General features: G+C 42.4%; 1 protein-coding gene across 1 annotated transcript in view; it reads left to right on the plus strand.

Moving 5' to 3' along the window:
- UNKL (unk like zinc finger) overlaps positions 1-19,697 on the plus strand; it is a 113,071-nt gene extending 93,374 nt beyond the window's left edge. The window contains exons 11-15 of the mRNA XM_075318084.1: positions 6,356-6,448; positions 9,226-9,456; positions 12,370-12,572; positions 16,719-16,976; positions 18,816-19,697. Coding sequence (XP_075174199.1) covers positions 6,356-6,448; positions 9,226-9,456; positions 12,370-12,572; positions 16,719-16,976; positions 18,816-18,971 — 941 coding nt within the window. The 3' untranslated portion in view covers positions 18,972-19,697. The remainder of the gene's footprint in view (positions 1-6,355; positions 6,449-9,225; positions 9,457-12,369; positions 12,573-16,718; positions 16,977-18,815) is intronic.
- The last annotated feature ends 6,034 nt before the right edge of the window (positions 19,698-25,731 follow it).

The raw sequence follows: 25,731 nt of genomic DNA on the forward strand, positions 1-25,731 counted from the left end.
GAGCAGAGCCGGGGACTGCAGGCAGTGAGTCAGCACTTCACCACTGGTAAGCACAACCAGCTCTGCATTGCTCTTTACTTCCCACTACACCACCCTGTGCATGCTGACTCTTCCTGACGCCCTTCACTTGCACGATGCCACGATTATCCTCTAATGACTTCATATATAGTGTTATGTGACGTCACAAACGCTGCTCAGCAATGCATCAAACTTACAAAATCGCTGCAGAGAGTTCAGCAACTCGCACCAATCCTGATAATGGAAGCGGACAAATATATATAAATGCAGATCGCGCTTTTCAAGGACATGAGATATCGTCCCATCTCATTCATAAATTGTGTCCAGGGCTTATTAGTGTGACCAGCATATTTATATACTGGTGCAGCAGAGCTCCTGCCTGTCACCTAGTGCTGCGTTAGGCACCATAACTCTGTAAGCAAGGTGACTCGGCAGGATTACCTGCAGTCCTATGTAAAATCACATATTTGCATGAGTGGCGAGTTGTGCAAAATGGCAAATTCGGCTCTGCTGCATCTAAAGAATGACGATCAGTTTTTTTCATTGGAATCGCAATAACTGTATATGCAGGAGAAGTAGGATAAACCAGCATTTGCATTGTTGTTGGCATTCAGAGAGCGAGAATGGGACTTAATAAAAAAATAAAAATAAAATAAGATGAAAAAAAGTAAAAAAATTAAATATATTATATAATTTTTTTTTTCTCCCCCCATTATGTCCCATTCTCGCTTTCTGAATGCCAACAACAAATGTGCAAATCATGGTTTATAAATATATATATGTATTTATTATGTGTATGTATATATAATCTATTTTTTTTGTACATTTTTATATGTACATATAATTTTTTTGTATTTTTTCCCATTATGTCCCATTTATTCTCTCTCTCCAACAACTATGTAAATGATGTTAATATCTGATGGTATTTTATATATATATATACATATATAACAAATAATGGCATTTTATATATATATATATATATATATATGTATATGTATATATATATATATATATATGTGTGTGTATATATATATATATATATACAATGCCATCATTTGTTTTATATATATATATATATATATATATATAATGCCATCATTTGTTTTATATATATATATATATATATATATATATATATATATATATATATATATATATATATATATATATATATATATATATTATAAAAAAGATATGATGACATTATATATATATATATATATATATATATATATATGCACCATCATTTTATATAATACCATCATTATAATTATATAATGATGGTATTATATATGTATAATATATATTTATATGATTACCATCATTTACATAGTTGTTGGCAGAGAATAAATGGGACATAATGGGAATAAATACAAAAAAATTATATGTGCGTATAAAAATATATAAAAAATTAAAAAGATAAAATATATTATAATATATATGTATGATATATATATATATAATATATATGTATGATGCCATCATATCTTTTTGCATATATATAGAGATAGAGATAGATATATGATAGAGAGAGAGATATATATATATATATATCTCTATCTCTACCTCTATCTATTTGTGCCTTTATTTATATGTTATACCGTATTTTTCGGACCATAAGACGCACTTTTTTTCCCCCAAATGTTGGGGGAAAGTTGAGGGTGCGTCTTATGGTCTGACTATAGGGCTGCGGCCGGGAATGAGGGTGCTGCGGTGGAGCGGGTCATCGGGGGCACGAGCAGGCTGTAGCACGTGGGCCCGCTCATTACATATGCACACCCATCCTCCCGCCCATTTCTCAGCACAGAAGCCGGCGCTGACAGGTGGGCGGGAGGACGAGCGGGGACGCGCGCATAGTAAAGAGCCGGTCCGCATGATCACCCCTGGCAATTACAGCCTGGAGTGATCATGTGCGGCTGTATTCACTGCCCCCCGCGCGTCATCATCAGCGCGGGGTGCAGTGAATCAGTGTACTCGCCCGTCCCCGTGTGTGGAGCCGTCCCCCTGCAGCACGCGATGTCTTCCTGTCTGTGCCGGTCAGCTGATCTGTGCTGATCAGCTAATCGGCACAGACAGGAAGACATCGCGTGCTGCAGGGGAACGGCTCCACACACTCAGGTCATTGCCGCTGAGAGGAAGATGATCGGTGCTGCAGGGAGTGAGGAACAGGTGAGTATAAAGGTTATTTTTTTTTTCTCTGTGCTATAGGATACAGGCCATATACCAGGATGGTATATGAACACGATGGGGGCATATAGCAGGATGGGAGTATATGAGCAGGATGGATGGGGGGAATATGAGCAGGATGGGGGAATATGAGCAGGATGGGGGTATATGAGCAGGATGGGGGTATATGAGCAGGATGGGGGTATATGAGCAGTATGGGGGTATATGAGCAGGATGGGGGTATATGAGCAGGATGGGGGTATATGAGCAGGATGGATGGGGGTATATGAACAGGATGAGGGAATATGAGCAGGATGCTGGTATATGAGCAGGATGGGGGTTTATAGCAGGATCATATACAAGGCAGGAGGATCATTACCAGGATGGAGTACCTTAGTAGACAATTTGGGGACATTACCCCCATAACAGTGTCAGCAGCAGATCCTCGCCCCATAACAGTGTGTCATGACCACATTTTTTTAAAGTTTTATTTTCCTATTTTCCTCCTATAAAACCAGGGTGTGTCTTATAGTCCGGTGCGTCTTATAGTCCGAAAAATACGGTAATTTCGGTTAAGTGCCTCCATTCAAATTTTTATGGGTTCATCCTATGTGAATTTTATGTGTAGTGTAGGTGTATTAATATACTCACCGATCACTATCTTCCTCGGTTTGCAACGCAGTTTCGCTCCTATTCTGATTTTCATGGCTGAAGTTCATATGTGACCTAGAAGTCATTTTTACAGTGTAAGTCTATGCAACTTCAGAACGAGGTTCCATAGACTTTCATTATAATAGCGACTGTCGTCTCACACACACACACACGACCCAATGTGAGCCGGTAAGTTGTAATAGTAGTCACATGACCCAGAAAAAGACCAAAGAGGTGACTGAAACAGAGTGGTGATCGTTGAGTATATTAATACACCTATACTACACTACGTATACATTCACATACAGTAGATATAGCCCATAAACATTTTAATGGAAATGCTACTTTAAAGGGAATCTGTCACCAGGTTTTTGCTCCCCCATCTGAGAGCAGCTTGATGTGAGGATAGAGACCCTGATTGCAGCGATATGTCACTTACTGAGCTGCTTGCTGCAGTTTTAATAAAATAACTTTTACCTGCCAAAGATCTAGCAGTTCTCTGAATGCTGAGCTTTATATAATTAATCCCACCCACTGCTTTCTGTGTAATCTAGGGAGAGACTCTGATTCCAGTGTCATTTATTGTCAATTTGTTATATTTTTGATAAAACCCCTGATGAGTTCTGTATTATCTCCCCACCCATACCCACACGCACGCACGCAGCAGAAAGCTTCAAATCCATTTTGGGAGTAGGGTTATACTGAGCTGTTGAATATGATGGACAACATGGCAGCAGGTTTACCAGTGATCATCTCCTGCTGATTAAAACTATGATTTTATTAAAACTACAAGCAGTACAGAAAGTGACACATTGCTAGAATCCGGGTCTTGGCCCTTACATCATGCTGTTCTCGCATCAGAAGGCAAAAACCTGATGACACATTCTCTTTACGTTCATCTGGGAGTTACCTGTGATTTGTAGTTCTTCCTCTGTATGCGATTCACCAATGATAGGACATGGGACAAAATGGCCCTCCCTCCTCTTCTCACTATTGACAAATACAGCAGAGTAGAGTTACGGCATGTATTATTATGAAACCTTACAGATCTCCTCTTTCAGTGCTAAGTCTGACACTCCTTCCACACTGTTGTGAGAGGATATTTGGAGATTGTTGCTCTGCTGTCTCTCTACACAGAGATCAGTGAGGAGAGGGGGCGTGTTCTAATCTCCCCTGTATGACGCTGCCTGCTTATGATTGGTCAACCTCCTACAGGGGGAAAAGTACACTCCCCCAGAGACAAATCTCTGGTAATGCCCAAATAAACATGAACTTTTACAAGCTAATATCTGTTCAACAGAGTAAAAAAAAAAGTTATGCGTTACACAGCTTTGCAGTCATTATTCCATGATGTGGCCAGGTTAACATGCTTAAACATGCAAAAGGTCCCCTTTAAACAGTCTAAAATAGCCAAAAGTGGCTCTAAATGAGAGGTATATGAATGGGCAGGCTGTGTTTGTCCATCCCGTTTGAGGATTTGTCACTGGATTTCTTTAATTTATTTCCTCCAATTGCCTGTACTCCACAGATTCTGGACAGGTTTTCTTTTCCTTCTATGGGTTAATAAATCGCTTTTTCTTTTTTGACGCTGGCAAGTCAAAACACGGCTGTGTCATAGCGGCATGAAAAGGCAAATGCCCACAGAGAATGTCACAGCTGTAGTCTGGCTCAGTGTGTTTTTGTGAAACCTTTCAGTTACCAAATTCCCTCCTACTTTTGGAACACCGAAGCACAGAAGAGTCTCTAAACTTAGGTGGGTCTGGCACTCCGGCCCCCTGTGTATTGACGCTTCTATATCTGGAAGTAATGCGTAGACGGTGGAGTCACATAGTCAGGATGTAGCTGTGACCTTCTCTATGGGCGTTTGCTTTTTCCCCTCTATGATGAGTCCGTGTTTTGATTTGCAAGGATCATAGAGGAGAAAAAGTAAATGTCCTCAGAAAAGTATAATGGTATACACCCGGTTGGTAGAAGAACACTTGCATCTTGGGCTCTCTTTATTAAATGATGCTTGACTTGGTAACAGAGGGGCATAGCAGAAAAAGGAAAAAAACTGTTCCAGAATCGGTGGAGCCGCCCCAATTGGAGGAGGTGTAAATTAAAGCAGTCTAGCCATGCAAATGGTGTAGGTGTCCGTGTGTCCTAAATTCACAGCTACGTCTCTGCAGGGTACAGTGACTATACCTTTTAAGGCAGCAGAGAATGTGATCACAGTGTAAGGCTGTGTGCACACATTGCGTATTTTTTTGTTTATGCGGGTTTTTTTTTCATGTTTTTTTCTTGTAGATTGGTTAAAATCTGCAAGAGAAAATGCATCCAAGCAAAGTCGATGAGAATCCTGAAGTGCAGATGTCAGTGCAGAAAAGAAACTGCACCAAACAATTAAGGCTAAGTTCACATTTCCATTGTTTTTCATCAGTCACATGCATCGCTTGACGCATGTGACTGATGCGTTGTACAACGGATGACAAAGAACAGAATTGCATTGTCGGACTCCGTTGAATGGGGTGGGCGGAGCCGAGCGGGGCCGTGGCTCTGAGGACGTCAGTGCCGCGGGGACTGCAGGGCTGGGGACAAGTGAGTGTGTGTGTGTGTGTGTGTGTAAATGCTGAGTGCGGGAGGGGGCGCAGCCGAGCGGGGAAGTGTCGGGCTCCTTGCACAGCCAGGGTAAATATCGGGTAACTAAAATCAAAGCACTTTTTGCTTGGTTACCTGATATTTATGTTGGTTACCAGCGTACACCGCTTAGCGCTGGCTCCCTGCACTCGTAACCAGTGTAAATATCGGGTAACTAACCAAAGCGTATTGCTTAGTAACCCGATGTGTATCCTGGTTACGTGTGCAGGGAGCCAGAGAGCATGCGCAGCAAAATCCTACGGATTGTGCTGCTCAAAAAAAACGTTACAGGCTGCGTTCCTTCCGCCCGGCGGTCAGTCGTTCCACGACTGATCAGTTGGGGGAGGGTGCAACGTAGCATTATCAGTCACAATCCGCCGCTCATACAAGTCTATGGGAACAACGGAATCCACCAAACGGATTCCGTTGTTTACCAGTGCAGCGGATTATGACTGATACAATTTAACGGAAATGTGAACCTAGCCTTACATGTCAATTGTTTCTGCGTTTTTTTTTTTTCCCCAGTGTTTTTCCAATCACAATGCATAAAAAAACCCCCACATCAAATAATGCAAAAAACAAGCATTTTTCCTGCCAAGAGATGCAGTTTTAGTGCAGAAAAACTGCAAACAAATCTGCAACACGGGAGCGTAGTTTTTTCCAGGGGTGCGTCATGAAATCTTATTATAGTCATGATCTTATTAAGAATATTTTTAGGTTTTTCAAATTACGGTACCATATCCATGTTTCCATTTATAAACAGACACATTTTCTCTTGTCGTTATGTATCGTTGTTTTCTTATGTGCTCGAAATCTTCTTCCTCCTTTTTTTATTTTTTTTTTATTTTTTTTTATTTTTGGTGAATGTGAAGTGACTGGTAACTTGCAACTTTATTTTCAGGTTCTGCTCTAGATCTTCATTTTAGCAATATAAATGTTGCATCCTTTGACAAAGAATTAGAAGACTCCGAGAACAGCGACCTGGGCTTATCAAGTAAGAATCGAACACATTGTTTCCATGATTAATGGGGAACTCCTCGCTGAGTGCAAAACACTGTAGCTAGTGTGTACATGGTTGTTAGTATTATCATATAATTATGTATATTATATCATCAGTGGTACCGATCTGTTATTTCCCAATGCACTAATATAATAAGTGTAAACCCAGCGTGAATAGATGGCAAACTATGAACAGTCTGGTCCATGGATCTTCATTTTCATCTATTTGGGTCCATGTGAGAGCAAAGCCTTTAAGAATAAATGTGATGCATAGCCAAGCGGACAGTGAGGCAACAGACAAAACATTTCGCCCCCTTCCCCATTTTAATTCCCCATTTAAACAAATATGAAGGAATGCCACTGATTTGGTCTTGGTGATTTGTGACCTGCCGGCAGCGCCAGTATTTCATGGAGTGCCAGAGATCGCAACTCAGGACAAGTCTATGAGGGCCTCGTTCTGGCTCCCATAGATTTGCATTTAGCGATTGTGACATATCTTCTTACTTCTGGCCGGTGAGAAGTTACAGCCACAAGATGGCGCTGCGGGACCAGCGCAACGCTGAAAAATGATGAAAATGCTGGGGGGACAGAATAAGACAAGAGACGTGGGGCTTAGATTTAAAGCACCACTGCAGAGCTGAAAAAAAAACAACAACGCTGGAGCGGGGCTTTGAAGGATGATGTGTTGGCATTGGTGCCATAGTTTTGAAATCCAGTTTTGCTTGAAGCACACTATTGGGAGTGTGACCGCTACTATTGACATGGCTGTCATTTTGCACAAAAACATATAGTAGCCTGGCCGGTCCTGCAGCCCTCATCTACCACAAGAAGTCAAAATTGCTTTTGGTGCACGTGTCAGCCCAATATATCTAGCAACTGTCCAAACTCTTATACTCTATATTTTGGCCTTCGAGATGGTGGGAATGAATTTGGAGGACTCCAGTCCATCAGTTAGGTTGGTAATCTCTGGCTACTGGAAGGGAGGCTCTTGAACCTTTTGATTAGCCGGGTGGTAGTGATGTCATCATTACGGCATCATGGACAAATGATACCATGCCAGCCCGGCTAATCAGAATCGATCTGTTCTTTGTGTTCCTTTTCATTATCATTTTGTCAGCATATTAGACACAGAAGCTTCCTTTTCTTTACCTCCTACATGTATTGCACCTGATATTGTACAATACCTTGTCTAACTGAACTGAAACAGTGTGACAGGCCTGAGAGCAGGAGCAGAGACACAGACCCACCCTCTCCTCACCTCCTGTAGCGGGACACAGATTTGCCTCCTCCCCACCTCCTGTAGCAGGACAAAGATTTGCCTCCCCACCTCCTGTAGCGGGACACAGATTTGCCTCCTCCCCACCTCCTGTAGCGGGACACAGATTTGCCTCCTCCCCACCTCCTGTAGCGGGACACAGATCTGCCTCTTCCCCACCTCCTGTAGCGGGACACAGATTTGCCTCCTCCCCACCTCCTGTAGCGGGACACAGATTTGCCTCCTCCCCACCTCCTGTAGCGGGACACAGATCTGCCTCTTCCCCACCTCCTGTAGCGGGACACAGATTTGTCTCCTTGCCACCTCCTGTAGTGGGACACTGATCTGCCTCCTTGCCACCTTCTGTAGCGGGACACAGATCTGCCTCCTCCCCACCTCCTGTAGCGGGACACTGATCTGCCTCCTCCCCACCTCCTGTAGCGGGACACTGATCTGCCTCCTCGCCACCTCCTGTAGCGGGACACAGATCTGCCTCCTCCCCACCTCCTGTAGCGGGACACAGATCTGCCTCCTCGCCACCTCCTGTAGCGGGACACAGATCTGCTCCTCGCCACCTCCTGTAGCGGGACACTGATCTGCCTCCTCGCCACCTCCTGTAGCGGGACACTGATCTGCCTCCTCGCCACCTCCTGTAGCGGGACACTGATCTGCCTCCCCACCTCCTGTAGCGGGACAGAGACCTGCCTCTCCACCTCCTGTAGCGGGACACTGATCTGCCTCCTCGCCACCTCCTGTAGCGGGACACTGATCTGCCACCTCCGGTAGCGGGACACAGATCTGCCTCCTCCCCACCTCCTGTAGCGGGACACAGATCTGCCTCCTCCCCACCTTCTGTAGTGGGACACAGATCTTCCTTCCCCCCACCTCCTGTAGCGGAACACAGATCTGCCTCCTCGCCACCTCCTGTAGCGGGACACAGATCTGCCTCCTCGCCACCTCCTGTAGCGGGACACAGATCTGCCTCCTCCCCACCTCCTGTAGCGGGACACTGACCTGCCTCCTCCCCACCTCCTGTAGCGGGACAGAGACCTGCCTCCTCACCTCCTGTAGCGGGACAGAGACCTGCCTCCCCACCTCCTGTAGCGGGACAGAGACCTGCCTCCCCACCTCCTGTAGCGGGACAGAGACCTGCCTCCCCACCTCCTGTAGCGGGACAGAGACCTGCCTCCCCACCTCCTGTAGCGGGACACAGAGTAGATGTAACCATGGATACCTGAGCTGCAATACTCTGCACATGAGGTAAGACATGGCTATATCAGGAGAACTACACTACATTTCTAATTGAAGATATTTGATATTATTATTTTTTTATTACTAATAATAATAATTAATAATAATAATATTAGTAGTACACCCACTACATATTGGGATAGGATCTTGGAGATAGAAATATCCCTTTAGGCATAATAAAGTAAGAAAGTTGCTTTGCTTTTGTAAACCTGTTCAACCATTTCAAGAAATGTATTACAAACTGACTTTTGTTTTTTTATGTTTAGGTCAAAGGTTATTGGGAAGTTCGGCACCAGTGAATATCCCGGGATCTCTCGCTCGATCATCTTCTCTTCACTCTTCGTCTTCTCTTTCCACCTCTCCTCTGAGTTCCCTCTCGCAGTCGCTTTCACAGTCCTATCTCGCCTCCAGTATGGCTCCCCGTCAGCAGCAGACGCCAACACTCAAGTCTGAGCACAACGCCTTAGGCACTTCAATCTCTTCACACAACTCTTTAGGTACAATTGTAAAAAAAAAAAAAAATGTCTACCTATTGCTTATTACTAAAAGGTAATGTCTGAGTGGCAGATAGGTTGTCCCATTTAAGAAAACGTTCCGTCACGTCGTCTGTCGGCAACTTATCTACATATGTATTGATTTTATACTTTAGGAAATTTCACAATGGGTTGCAACAATTTTAAGATTTTGTCAATAAATGTTTTTTTATCAAGAAGAGGATGAAAGCAGGACCCCTTCCTTTCAGAAAAAAAAAATCCTATAGAATAAGAAAATTTTTCGTTAGCCTAAGTAAACAGGCGCCAATCAGTGCTCATTTAACGGGCTGAAATCAGACCGTCTAAGCGGACCTATGCAATGTCTATAGCATACCCAGCATATAGGACAGAAGTGGCTCAGTACAGTGTCCATATATACAGAATAAGAGCAGAAGCGGAGAATAACAGCCATCATACAGGACAGAAGTGGTGCTGTACAGTGTCCATGTATACAGAATAAGAGCAAAAGCGGAGAGTGATAGCCAGCATACAGGACAGAGAGAGGACCCTGCCCGCGAGGGCTCACAGTCTACAGGGAATGGGTGATGGTACAATAGGTGAGGACAGAGCTGGTTGCGCAGTGGTCTACTGGACTGAGGGCTATTGTAGGTTGTAGGTTTGTTGGAAGAGGTGGGTCTTGAGGTTCCTCTTGAAGCTTTCCACGGTAGGGGAGAGTCTGATGTGCTGAGGTAGAGCGTTCCAGAGTATGGGGGATGCACGGGAGAAATCTTGTACGCGATTGTGGGAAGAGGAGATAAGAGAGGAGCAGAAGAGGAGATCTTGTGAGGATCTGAGGTTGCGTGCAGGTAGGTACTGGGAGACTAGGTCACAGATGTAGGGAGGAGACAGGTTGTGGATGGCTTTGTAAGTCATGGTTAGTGTTTTGAACTGGAGTCGTTGGGTGATGGGAAGCCAGTGAAGGGATTGGCAGAGGGGAGAGGTGGATTAAGCGGGCCGCAGAGTTTAGGATAGATTGGAGGGGTGCAAGAGTGTTGGAAGGGAGGCCAGAGAGCAGGAGGTTGCAGTAGTCGAGGCGGGAGATGATGAGGGCATGCACTAATGTTTTTGCTGATTCTTGATTAAGGAAAGCACGGATCCGGGAGATGTTTTTGAGTTGTAATGAGTTGGAGGGCTTGGATGTGTGGCTTGAAGGATAGAGCAGAGTCGAGGGTTACTCCAAGGCAACGAGCTTGTGAGACTGGGGAGAGTGAGCAACCATCAAGTTTGATGGAAAGGCTTGTTGGAGGAGATGAGTGAGGAGGAGGAAAGACAATGAACTCTGTTTTGTCCATGTTAAGTTTTAGGAATCGCGCAGAGAAGAAGGATGAAATAGCAGACAGACATTGTGGAATATTGGTTAGTAGAAAGGTAATGTCAGGTCCAGAGAGTTAGATCTGTGTGTCGTCGGCATAGAGATGATACTGGAAGCCGTGGGACTCTATGAGCTGACCCTGGCCGAAGGTGTAGATGGAGAACAGCAGGGGTCCAAGAATTGAGCCTTGGGGGACACCGACAGATAGGGGGTGAGATGAGGAAGTGGTGTGAGAGAGGGAGACGCTGAAAGTTCGGTCAGTTAGGTATGAGGAGATCCAAGATAGGGCCAAGTCTGTGATGCCCAGAGATGAGAGAATCTGTAGTAGGAGGGAATGGTCTACTGTGTCGAAGGCAGAGGACAGGTTCAGGAGGAGGAGGATAGAGTAGTGTCGCTTGGTTTTGGCGGTTAGTAGGTCATTAGTGACTTTAGTTAGGGCAGTTTCAGTGGAATGATGCGGTCGGAAGCCAGATTGTAGCTGGTCAAAGAGAGAGCAGGAGGAGAGGTATGAGGACAGTTCAAGATGGACATGCTGTTCCAGGAGTTTTGAGGCATAGCGGAGAAGGGATATGGGGCGATAGTTTGACACAGAGGATGGGTCAAGGGAGGGCTTTTGAGGATGGGTGTAATAGAGGCATGTTTAAAGCATGAAGGGAAAACACCAGTTGTTAGTGATAGGTTGAAGATATGGGTTAGGGCTGGGATGAGGACTGCGGTGATGTTGGGGATGAGGTGCGATGGGAGCGGGTCCAGTGCACAGGTGGTTAGATGTGATCTTGAGAGTAGAGTGGAAAGATTGTTTTCTGTCATGGTGGAGAAGCTGGATTTGGAGGAAGAAGGCTGAGTAGCTATGATGAGGGGCTGTGGTAATTGTGGGCCAAAGCTTGCTCTGATGTTGTCAATCTTCTGCTTGAAGAAAGAGGCAAAGTCTTCAGCTGAGAGGAGAGGAGAGGGAGGTGGTGCTGGAGGACGGAGGAGAGAATTAAAAGTGTTGAATAGCTGTTTAGGGTTGTGAGAGAGAGAGGATATGAGGGATGAGAAGTAAGTTTGTTTTGCAGCAGTGAGTGTGGACTTGAAAGTGGTAAGGGACTCTTTATATGCAATGAAGTGCTCAGTGGAATGAGACCTCTTCCATCTGCGCTCAGCAATTCTGGAAGCCCGTCTTAGTTCTTTAGTCTGCCTCGTGTGCCAGGGTTGCCTGTTGATTGTGCGGGTTTTGGTGTGTTGCCCATTGGTACCAATCGCCACACTGATCACAGCCATTTAGATGCCACTACCAAAGATTGACCGTGACCTCTTAATTATTAAACAGCAGCGATCAGGGCTGGCTCCTTTAGCTGCTGTTAGAGGCAGGTGGAGGCTGTATAACAAAAAAATGGCAACTGCACTGTAAAGGATGGGGGAATCTTTAGTAACTAATCTGCTCCAATCACATCCAGATCTGATATATTTTATATTCCAGTTATGTGACTGAGTCAGCCTTGCTAAAAGATGAAATGACAAATTGCAGGCTGTCTTTTGGTTAAATGTTTGGCTTAATATTTTATGTTTCTTTTTCTTCATAGGTTTAAATGGGGTGACGGGAAGTATTTGGGACTTTGTTAGTGGGAGTTTCTCACCCAGTCCCTCCCCAGTATTTAGTAGTGGTACTACCAGTTCCACCAGTACCAATTCAAATGGTAGTGAGCTGTCCCGTGTTAGGAGGGAACTCGACGATGCCAAGCGAAAAATAAAAAGATGGGAAGACTCCTGGCAACAGGTGAAGCAGGTGAGAATAGTAAGTTGTGGCATTTTAGAGAACAGTTATAGGGCTGCCAGTGGGGAGTATATTACAGTATATTGGAAGTACTAGATGAGAGATATATATGTATGTATGTATATATTATATATGTGTGTGTGTGTGTAATATCTATATATATATAATTGCCTCTGTCTGTCTGTCTGTCTTGCTCCAAAATTGTGTCCTTACGGTGACACAAAGCTGATTGGCCGCTGGGCTCGCCATGGCCCCGCCCCCCGCACGGATTGGCCGCTCGACCAGGCTGCGCCCCCACACGGATTGGCCGGCCGCTCGCCCAGGCTCCACCCCCCCACAGATTGGCCTTTCGCCCCGGCACCCTGCAGGCATTGGCAACTCGGCCACGCCCCGCCCCCCTCACGCAGTGCACGCTAGCTCTGGCCCCGCCCCTCCCACGCATTCCCCGAACCGACCGTCACGGAGCCACGACTCCCAGGTGAGTACTGTACCCCTGGGAGCCCACATCAGCATACGCCGCCAACCCAGCCGACACATACCCTCGCATTGCTGGGGCTGGCCGGCATATGCTGGTGTGGGCTCCTGTGCGAGCGGGGGACGAGATACGCTGGTAACCATGGTAGCATAGTTACCAGCGCATCAAGGTCCTGCAGCGGCGGAACATACACACACGCACACACATAACAGCACACACACACACACATACACACACACACATCAGATCACACTCACTCTCACACGCACCTCACACACACATCACATCGCATCCACACACTCACAACCTCCTGGGATATCGCTTGCTTCTCGGCAGCGATACTGTGCTGTGAGCTTCCAGGACCTGCCGGAGGATCACATGGCCAGAAGCATGTGGTATCTCCGGATGTTGTGAGCGCGTATGTGCAATATCGTCAATGTGTGTGTGTGAGTGTATGCGATCGTGTGTGTGTGTGTGTGTGTGTGAGTGTATGCGATCGGATCTGTGAGTGTCGGCAGAGGAGCATGGCATGCTGGAGAAGGCTGGGAGGAGAGAGGCTGATCCTGGGGAAGGCTGGGAGGGGGAGGCTGAGAGAAGAGAGGCTGATGCTGGTGGAGGCTGAGGCTGGGGTAGGCTGGGAGGAGAGAGGCTGATGCTGGGGACCGAAAAGGCTGATGCTGGGAGGAGAGAGGCTGATGCTGGGGGAGGCTGAGGCTGGGGTAGGCTGGGAGGAGAGAGGCTGATGCTGGGAGGAGAGAGGCTGATGCTGGGAGGAGAGAGGCTGATGCTGGGGGAGGCTGAGGCTGGGGTAGGCTGGGAGGAGAGAGGCTGATGCTGGGAAGAGAGGCTGATGCTGGGAAGAGAGAGGCTGCTGCTGGGAGGAGAGAGGCTGATGCTGGGGGAGGCTGAGGCTGGGGTAGGCTGGGAGGAGAAGAGAGGCTGATGCTGGGGACAGAAAAGGCTGATGCTGGGAGGAGAGAGGCTGATGCTGGGAAGAGAGAGGCTGCTGCTGGGAGGAGAGAGGCTGATGCTGGGGGAGGCTGAGGCTGGGGTAGGCTGGGAGGAGAGAGGCTGATGCTGGGGACAGAAAAGGCTGATGCTGGGAGGAGAGAGGCTGATGCTAGGAGGAGAGAGGCTGATGCTGGGAGGAGAGAGGCTGATGCTGGGGGAGGCTGAGGCTGGGGTAGGCTGGGAGGAGAGAGGCTGATGCTAGGGACAGAAAAGGCTGATGCTGGGAGGAGGAGAGAGGCTGAGGCTGGGGGAGGCTGGGAGGAGAGAGGCTGAGGCTGGGGGAGGCTGGGAGGAGAGAGGCTGATGCTAGGGACAGAAAATGCTGATGCTGGGAGGAGAGAGGCTGATGCTGGGAGGAGAGAGGCTGATGCTGGGAGGAGAGAGGCTGATGCTGGGAGGAGAGAGGCTGATGCTGGGAGGAGAGAGGCTGATGCTGGGAGGAGAGAGGCTGATGCTGGGGACAGAGGCTGATGCTGGGGACAGAGAGGCTGATGCTGGGAGGAGAGAGGCTGATGCTGCGGGTAGAGAGGCTGATGCTGGGAGGAGAGAGGCTGATGCTGCGGGCAGAGAGGCTGATGCTGCGGGTAGAGAGGCTGATGCTGGTGCAGCATGGGGGATGGAGCACGATGGGGGGTGCGCAGCATGGCGGATGGAGCACGTTTGGGAGTGCGCAGCATGGCGGATGGAGCACGTTTGGGAGTGCGCAGCATGGCGGATGGAGCACGTTTGGGAGTGCGCAGCATGGCGGATGGAGCACGTTTGGGAGTGCGCAGCATGGCGGATGGACCACGTTTGGGATTGCGCAGCATGGCGGATGGACCACGTTTGGGAGTGCGCAGCATGGCGGATGGACCACGTTTGGGAGTGCGCAGCATGGCGGATGGAGCACGTTTGGGCGTGCGCAGCATGGCGGATGGAGCACGTTTGGGCGTGCGCAGCATGGCGGATGGAGCACGTTTGGGAGTGCGTAGCATGGCGGATGGAGCACGTTTGGGAGTGCGCAGCATGGCGGATGGAGCACGTTTGGGAGTGCGCAGCATGGCGGATGGAGCACGTTTGGGAGTGCGCAGCATGGCGGATGGAGCACGTTTGGGAGTGCGCAGCATGGCGGATGGACCACGTTTGGGAGTGCGCAGCATGGCGGATGGAGCACGTTTGGGAGTGCGCAGCATGGCGGATGGAGCACGTTTGGGAGTGCGCAGCATGGGAGATGGAGCATGATGGGGGGTGCGCAGCATAGGGGATGGAGCACGATGGGGGGTGCGCTGCATGGGGGATGGAGCACGATGGGGAGTGCGCTGTATGGGGGATGGAGCACGATGGGAAGTGCACACCTCCCCCCAACACACACACACACACACATACGCGCGCGCACTGCACAACACACCACACACACACACTGGGAACCACAAACAACTGCCCTACACAGACACCCACACACAGACAACGCTGCACACACAAATATACGCACATACCGCACAACACACACATTGCACAAAACATACCTCCCCCCCAAAACACACCACACACACACAAACCGCGCAACACACACACACACACAACGCTACAGACACACAGCGCTCCACAAACAACGCAACACACATACAACACCGCTCTCACCCCCCGTCACACCCAGACAACACCCAGAACATGTACAGCGGCCTACACAAACACTTGGTAACTACAAACAACAACATCTATATATATATATATATATATATATATATATATATATATATATAATGTGTATATATATGTATAACAAAAATCATACATGAACTACACAATACGTAAATTCTAGAATACCCGATGCGTAGAATCGGGCCATGCAAAGAGAAAAAAGATTTATTTTTCATTTATGAATATTTTTTTTCTCACTGTACAGCTATTGTTATAAAAAAGTAAATATATTTTTATATTAACTTTTTTAGAACAGTGGCTGTACAGTGAGAAAAAAGAAATATTTATAATGAAGAATAACTCTTTTTTTTTTTTTTTGCATGGCCAATGTTAAAAAAATATATATATATATATATATATATATATATATATACATTATGCATATTTTTAAACAATGGCCATGCAATGAGAAAAAAATATTTTTTTTTTATTTTTTTTTCCTCATTACATGGCCAATGTTAAACAAAAAAAAAATTGTAATCTTGCAATTTTCTCACTAACCACTAAGGCTTTCAGGAACAGTTTTCAGCAGCTTCAGTATCATCCATGACAGTATAACAATGACAGGTAACAACTCCATACACGGCTGATAACGACGGAGTGTGAAAATTTAAAGATAACTAATTTTTATTTTTAATATTGTGAAATAGGGGAAAAAAATGCTAAAAATGTATACATTATAATATTCTGATGATATTCCATTTTACATAAGTTAATTTGAAAAAATAAAAAAAAGAAGAAAATAATAATTCTCGTATCCGCTCAGGCTGTCTTTGATGAGGTTAACTGACTGTACTTTAATCTCTAAGCCAGCCCCCTTCTATGTCTATGCCTTTTCTGTGACTGAAAAGGGGGCCTGGCTTGGCTATTAAAATGATCAGACAACCCCTTTTTTAATATGGATTGATTTTGACAATCTCCATGCATTCATTTTTAAGTAAGTTTTGCGTGAATGTGGAATGCTGATTAAAAATTTGCTGCTTATACTCCAGGCTTGTGACGCATGGCAAAAAGAAGCCCAAGAAGCAAAAGAGCGTGCCAAGGCAGCAGATGCAGACCGACAAGTAGCACTTTTACAGAAGGAAGAGGTGGAGGGCAAAATGAAAAAACTTCAAGAAGAGTTTGACGTCTTATGCGTATCTCCACAGTTTTCCACATCGAGAAAATATGGCGATGTCGAGAAGCTTCCTTTACCAAAGCTACATTCTCTGAAAAGTCAGCTTTGTTCTGACTTGGAAACAATCGATGGGGTGAGTATGTAAGCGTCATAACAAGCTGATGAAACACTTGCGACTAAGGGTATCCCATCTCCAGAGGGGTAGTAAGTTCAGTTTTTTTTATTTATTTTTTTTGTGAGATGATTAAAGGGAAAGCGTGAGAAAATGATTTAATGTCTTAAATCAATTTTCATGTTAAATTTATTTATTTTTAAAATATTGTTGTTTTATTTTTCTACTTCACAATCTTTGTTTTAAAAATACAAATTTAAAAAAAAGAATAAATATAATATTATTATTATTTGCAATTAATTATTACTATTGAAATTGCTGAAAAGTATAGACAGGGTGGTCCAAAAGTAGGTGGACAGTATGTGTAATAGGGTTATCAAACATGGTGTAAAGTGAAACTGACTCAGTTGCCCTTAGCAACCAATCAGATTCCACCTTTCATTTTCCAAAGAGTCTGTGACGAATGAAAGGTGGAATCTGATTGGTTGCTAAGGGCAACTGAGTCAGTTTCACTTTACACCATGTTTGATAACCCTATTACACATACTGTCCACCTACTTTTGGACCACCCTGTATGAAAGAAAACACTTCTGTTAGGCTGCTTAGACACTACATTCCTCTCCCTGTTAAGTGGTCCCATCAGGGTTTCTGTCCGAACCCCCCACAAGACTGGATTCATACGTATGCAACAACAGGGCCATAACTATATAGGAATGTAGTGTAAAAGCGGCTAACAGAAGTGTTTTCTTTCATACAGGGTGGTCCAAAAGTAGGTGGACAGTATGTGTAATAGTGTTATCAAACATGGTGTAAAGTGAAACTGACTCAGTTGCCCTTAGCAACCAATCAGATTCCACGTTTCATTCTTCAGACTCTTTTGGAAAATGAAAGGTGGAATCTGATTGGTTGCTAAGCGCAACTGAGTCAGTTTCACTTTACACCAAGTTTGATAAGCCTAATACACATACTGTCCACCTACCTTTGGACCACCGTGTGTGTGTGTGTGTGTGTGTGTGTGTGGGGGTGGGTGGGTGTGTATGTGGGTGGGTGTGTATGTATATACGTACGTGTGTGTGTGTGTGTGTGTGTGTGTGTGTGTATATATGTGTGTATATATAATGAGAGATATATACATACATACATACTTACATACATACATACATAAATGCATACATATATATATATATATATATATATATATATATATATATGTGTATATATATGATGTGTGTGTGTGTGTGTGTGTGTGTGTGTGTGTGTGTATATATGTATATATATATATATATATATATATATATATATATATATATATATATATATATATATGATAGATAGTGTGTGTGTGTGTGTGTATGACATTTTTTTTTTTTTTAAATCCATAAATACATTAAAAAGATATTTGCCATGAAAACCTGATTTATACAATAGGCTATTCTGCAATCATAAATTTCCTTTAGCACACTTCGAACTTTTTCGATCTTGAGAAGCGTTCTGGTCGTGCCCCCCCCCTCATGATTTTCATATTTTGATGTGAATGAGTCCCTAACATAATACATGTTGGGAAGAATTGGGGGTTTTAAATGGTAAATCACAATATAAAGTTGCGTGACTTTTATACTACCGCTTTCATGAGGTACTAAGCCTGTATCCAGCTGAAAAGGACATTGTAAGTCAGCTAGTTAGCAAAATTAAGGACACGCCCAGATTTTCTGATTGGCTGAGAGCAGCACTGACTGACACGGTTCTCTTCCCATATGTCCTTTTCAGTTGAATACTGTACGGACAGTAAAAAGTCATGTGAAGCTAATTTTTTTTTTTTTTTCTTCTTCTGCAAAAGTAATTCCTATTTTTTTCTTCCAGTTGATATTCCAGCTCCACTCTCAGAAGTGTGTTGTATGTCGTGAAAATGACAGAAGTATAGTCCTGCAGCCGTGCCAGCATTATGTATTATGTGAACAATGCGCATCTAGCAAACCGGAATGTCCTTACTGTAAGACCAAAAGAATGAAGTGGTGATGAGCCTTCCAAATCAGCGGTTTGATGACCTATCCACTGGGAAATCCATCTGTAACATGTAATCAACCTAAATAATGCGTTTTATGTGTTTTAGCATTTGGTATATCAGTTAGAAATAACTCAAAAAGTTATATAAAAATGTATTCAAAATGTATCTTCTACCAGTAATAGACTGATCTCTACCCACAAAGGGCACCAAGGATGATTGGAAGAATTGCTAAATCGTAGGGCTTGATGAAATCAATCAATGTGGTATCCCGTTGCTTCTTATTGAATTCTGATTTTCAGGGTTCTAGCCGATGGCAAACACAATGCTGATATATACCGTTTTATCAAAGACGAATCTTCACAGGCAGCTGACCAGACATATCAGTTAAAGCTAGCTCGGAGGGGTGATCCCACGCCATTTTCCTGAAAAGGTGTGGGATCCCCCGTCAGATTTACCAAGATGTGAAATGTTACCCTTCCTCCAGAATTTTACTTCCCTTTTTAGTATGAATGCGGTAAAAAGTCAATATGGATGAAAGCGGGCGTTCTCTTTACACTCGGTCTGTTCTGGATTGCTTGCCTTTTATATATAGATAAAAAAATAATAATAAAAAATGCAATTTTAGTTATATAAAAAAAATTAACAATAATCCAGTTTATTGAAATAATAAATTCTGTGACAATATTTTAACGAGACATAGGGTTTAACGAATTGTGAACCCTTGCGGTTCTAAAATGAAAAAAAAAAAAAAAGAAAAGAAATTGTGTATATTTATATAAATATATATATATTGGTGCTTCATGTGACAGCATTGTTGAACATACAACTTGTGAGCTTGGAATCAGTCTAGCACTATTTTTACTAGGTTATTTTGAAGAAGTTTAATTCTTGTTAAAAAAAAAAAAAGCACTTTGTTAACCAGGGATTATGTTTAGAGGTTATTATAAATTGCTTTAAGCTGCTTTGTAGATTTTTTTTTTTATATATATTAATATGCGATAATATTGAGCTTTTCTTTTTATTATTATTATTCTTGTGTGTACTGTGAAAGGAAATATTTCACGTCAGTTTCTTACTGTTTAAAGCAAATTTAGTGTGGTTACTTTATTGTTTTTATTATGCTGAATTTAGTACTTTTATGAAATGAACAATTCTGAGTAGTGAACAGTCTAGATTTAGGAATTTTTACAGTTTTTCAGGTAAGTGCAAACTAATAGTATTTATAATTATAACCAGCAAATGGATGGACCAGACGAAGGCACATATATTTACAGTAGTCATAAGCATGTACAAAATCATTGTATTGAAGGAACCATTTTTTGTTATTTTGCTTTTTTTTTTAAGATTTATGGGATTTTTTTCTGTACTTTTTTTTTAATATCTTTTTTTTTTTTTTTTTTCATAAGTGTGTATATCAATCTTTTAACCTTGTGATATTCATTTATAAGCTTTTTGAGATGTGAAATGAGGTCACAGCCACTTCTATCAAGTGCCTATACCTTACAGGAGCTAAGAAAAAAAAAATGAAATTCTTTGTTCATTTGTTTAGCAACTTATTTTTACTTTTTTATTTTATTTTTTTCTGGGCATGCTTGATTAATTGGGATTTAAAAGTAAAATATATGTGCATATATGTAAGTGTATGTATATGTGTAATAAATATATATATATATATATATATATATATATATATTATATACACATACACACACACAACTCATATATATATATATATATATATATATATATATATATATATACATACACACATACATACAACTCTGCATCGGTGCTCTTCTGAATTCCTTTGATATCGGAAGCCCTTTTTTTATTTTCTTGTTTTTTTTATTTTGTTTAACCATTTTCCTGTTTCTGCTGTAAAGAAACAAAAAATGACTTGGTACCGTAATTTAGAATAAAAGGGAAACTTTTCATTAAAATTTTTCATGAAACTTTAACTGATTTTTTTTTTTTAACCTAAAATACATAGGTATATATTTAAATAAGATTTGAGCCTGTAGGTTTGACAAACATCCGTGACTTTACTGGTCCATGCTAGAGATGAGTGAATCCAAGGTTCGGTGCTCATACCAAACCTAGACTTTACAACCCCCGCCCCCCGCCTGCCCCCCCCCCCCCCCAAGAAAAACAAACAACTGTTGGGGTGAGGAGATTGGGTGCGTTACATAAGCAACCACTTGCATGAGCATCGCTGTGCTCGGGTACACTCTGTGCTCAGCCCAGAGCGAAGCACTCCGTGTTTGATCGGGTCATACTGGGAGTAACATGAGCGTGATCGGCTGTAGTGAGAACCCCCCCAAAAATGGAAAAACCATGCCCACCTGCGCCTGGAAGTGATCTGTTTATGGCTGGCCGCATATGGGTAGAGACCCGAACTGCCCAATTAGTGACTTCCATTGGGGTTCAGGTCAAGTCCAGAACAGAATATCATCTAAAGTCTGCATGAACCCACCGAACTAAACTTCTACAGGTCCAGTCATATCTAGTCCATGGAGTGTGTGTGTGTGTGTATATAATATAATATAATATAATATATATATATATATATATATATATATATATATATATATATATATATATATATATATATATTCATATAGAAGTACATAACTGCAGTGATATACACATACAAGTATACAGTGTATTCGTACATTGATGTACACATACATACACACACACACACACACACCCCCACACTGATATACATACATACATACATTGAAACATAGATATATCTATCTTCATACATTGATACGTACATACATTTATGTACACATACATACATGCATCGCTATGCAACATACATGCATCGCTATGCACATATAGACACATTGATATACACACACTTATATATAGGTGTCTGTACATGTGAATATATAGAATGTGTGTATATCAATATATGTGTAATATAAATATATGTATATTATGGTATATACCTACATATATACATTTTCATATTCTGGCAATTAACAGCACACCCACCTCCATAGCTCATGTTGGCTTTAACTGTTTCGGTATTGTTTTATATTAGCTTAATCCAAGATCCCTGGGAGATTTTTTTCCTTTTTTTTTTTTTTTTTTTAACTTGAGTGACTGTGATCTATTAAGTGCAAGATAAGCTAGTGGTGTTGGTGGGTGTTGTTTTTTGTTGTTTTTTTTTTGATCACTTTTTGATCCTTTTTATAATTAACCTCATCAGTTAAAGGTTCCTGGTGGCTGTTAAAAGTCAAGTGAAATTCAAATTTGTAATTTCATTCAAATTATTATTTTCGGGTTTTTATTGTTTGTTTTGGGTTTTTTTAAACTTTGGATTGATGGTTTGGAAAATGCACTTCAGGACTATATAAAATACTGTATTATAACACTGTATCTCGTTTTGATTTATCGAATGAGCTGTCTTGTATGTAAAACAAGCTGTGCTTTTTTTTTTTTTTCTTTTTTCTACTATTAAAAAAATTGGGGAAAAAAAAAGTGACACAAATCCCAAATTGTAAATGACCAACTACTGTGTTGCATTATGTGTGTGTTTCCGCTATCACATTTCTGAGAAATTCATTGATAATGCCAGCAAATACGTGGCAAAAATAAACTTTTAATTTTCACGTGATGATGACCTTTCTATACAATTGTCTAAAACCTTTTGGGGAATAAAAAAAAAAGAAAAAAAAAGCAAATAAAAATGCACAACTAATAATAAAATATTAATAAACTATGCATTTGAACCCGAACATAATGCGGTTTTCCTGATTTCAGATTTGGGGTAGCGCTATACATGCCACAGTTTGCTGCGTGTTATGAGTGGGCTTCTTTTTGTATCAATATTGTTTTTGTGGAGAGAACTTTTTTTGTTTTTTTTTCTCTCTCGTTTCCCCTCATGTTTTGTGTAGTCTTTTGCCAAAGACATTTGATGATTAGCATTTTGATAGGCAGAACAAATTGTGCAAAGTTACTTTGTTCCTTTTTTATATAACCGTGACCAAATTAGAATTGTTGATCTATGAATTTTTTTTTTATTTTTTTTTATATTATTATTATTTTTTTTATTTTTTTTTTTTACAATTCTTGATACTTCTACTTTTAGAGCGTAGTCGCTAATTATTGGACATGTGGAATGACATTCTCTAGCTGTATAGTTTAAGGTGTATCAGATATTATGTAGCAATTGTTTTAACTTAATCATTTTGCTTTTTTTTTTTTTTCTTTAATTTTATTTTTTTTTACCATTTATTATGTAATGAAATGAGACAATTATTTAGACAAAAAAAGTGGCCATATGCATTAATTTCATTTTTTCATTGTAACGTTTTAGAAGTATTAATTTTGTGGTTTAGTCAATATATTTAGGCTTTATTTTTTATATTTAGGTTTTTATGATTATTATGCATTTGTAGAACACGAACGAGAATTATGGTGCTTTTCTTTGGTCTTAACTTTTTAGTTGAGAGAAATTGCAAATTTGCATTTTTACAAATACTTTGCAATTTTATTCCATTTATTTTGATTGATTGGCATTAATTAATGGGATTTCTGAGACTTAGTTTTGATATTTTTTTTAAATTTCTTTTAAGGTAAATAAAATTCAGAAATACCCATTACTGACTGCTGGAATCTCCCGCCAGTCATACAATAAAGAGGATGTCCCGCCCATCAATCACATGATGATTGCATGAGGCCTGAGATTGGCTGCCGCATTCACATGAAGACTTAGCGGGACATCAATTCTGTAGGATTGGCAGGATGGGTTTTAAGATCGTAAGATCAACAGATAATAGAGGGACACCCTCTTATCTGATTAGGGACTGCGTAGGGGAAAACAAAAATCAGAAGTGGTTTGTTTGGTTTTCTGCAAAGTCATGAATGGAATTATTTTTTCCTTTCTAGAATATCATAAGTATAACCCATTCTTCTGGCGACCTTTTCCTATCCATTTCTACCATCTCTCTACTATATACTACCACTAATCTGATTAGATTGTGCGTGAGCCGCATTATTGCATGAAATGTTATTAGAAGGAATATCTCTTCATGAATACTGTAGAAGACATATACTACCGGTTTATATTGTACCGATACACACCAGCCTTTTATCCCGCATGATATGGTGTAACACAACCTTAGACTAAGTGAAATGAGACGGCCTCCCCCTCTACTTTTTGGCTTCATCACATGTGGTACGTTCTTACTACTTTTGGTAATGTAGCTTACAGCCATACGGTTTGGTTCTGCTGGTCAAGCTTAGCGGACTCTTTGGCAACTAAAGCCGGCCTTACGCATTAGATGACTTTCGGCCGAATGATACTTCTGCCAACACCCCTGTGTTCTCTATGAAAAGCCATTGCTGGACATATCTATCGATGGGTTATCTTCGGGAGAACAAGGATTGTCAGTCCAAAATCAGACAAGGTCAATTGACATCTTCCCCAATGATTTTTTTGTTCGGAGTATCCCATACACATTAAGTTGGGACCAACTGAGATTAGTCTGTGTATGGGGGCTTTAAGATTGATTCGTTTAGTACAGGGTTACCAAGGAGCACTCGGCGCTATATGAGGGGAGGGAGGAGAAATAGTAATCTAATGGTTATGGGGGCCTTTAGTTTCCTGAAGATCTACTAAACCAGTGTTCCCCAACTCCAGTCCTCAAGACCCACCAACAGGGCATGTTTTCAGGGTTTCCTTAGCACTGCACATGTTAACACCTGCACAACTGATGATTCCAACACTTGTGCAGTGCTAAGGAAACCCTGAAGTCATACCCTGTTGGAGGGCCTTGAGGACTGAAGTTGGGAAACACTGGTTTAGTAGATCTTCAAGAAACTAAAGGCCCCCATAACCATTAGATGACTATTTCTCCTGACTCCCCCATATAGCGCCGAGTGCTCCTTGGTTCTCTGAGAAGCTGCTAGACTTCCCCGGCAAGGGATCATCTCCTGAAGAAGTGGAACTGCCTATGGAAGTATCCTTCTAGAAGCCTCCCATATATATTCGGCTATCTGTTTATCGGTGGGCTTGGCTGTGTTTGGGCATCTTAAATGTTGCACAAGTAATTTGACTAGTGCACGGTAGCCTCTTGAAATCTACCCAAAGTACCATTTAGATATTGTTCAATGATCATTGATAAGAACACTCGTCCATGATTTTCAGCCCATGTTATACTGCTGAGGAACCAGCAATACTATTGTTCGTCAAGTGATGGCAACGTTTATACCGTCATTAAGTCCTAGTTTTCGGCAGCACATCGGCTAGCGTAACCAGGACACGTACTGCCAACAATACGATGGAGCAAATGCCTTGCTGATCCTTCTTGCCTATTACCATTTTTGTCAGCCTTGTAAAGTGACATTGAATAATCTATGTATAATTTGACCGGCACCCGTTCCCGGGAGCGCAACGTTCTCACCAAACGTTCTAGACCTTAAGGCACTTATATCGTAACCTGAAATCCATTTCTGGAAAACCCTCCAACCTTGTTTCATTTTTTAGATGCTTTTCCGTCTGTGGTTCATAATCAACTTTAATATAGTTGCCGTTTTTTTTTAATATTTTATGCTCTTACGGTAAATGTTGACACGTAGGATTGTGAGAATAGCTGAGGCCAGGCTGTGTAGGACACGTAGTGAAGTTGTATCTACCGGTTTGTTGTCTTGTGCATCCGTTCCCTTTGGATTGTGTTGATTGAAGTGGATATTATGTTCCTAAGACTTTTTTGGCTTCTTGTGTGTGATCTTTTGTATTTCTGTTGGCGGATGCCT

The sequence above is a fragment of the Anomaloglossus baeobatrachus genome, chromosome 7 (assembly GCF_048569485.1).
Source record: "Anomaloglossus baeobatrachus isolate aAnoBae1 chromosome 7, aAnoBae1.hap1, whole genome shotgun sequence".
NCBI lineage: Eukaryota > Metazoa > Chordata > Amphibia > Anura > Aromobatidae > Anomaloglossus > Anomaloglossus baeobatrachus.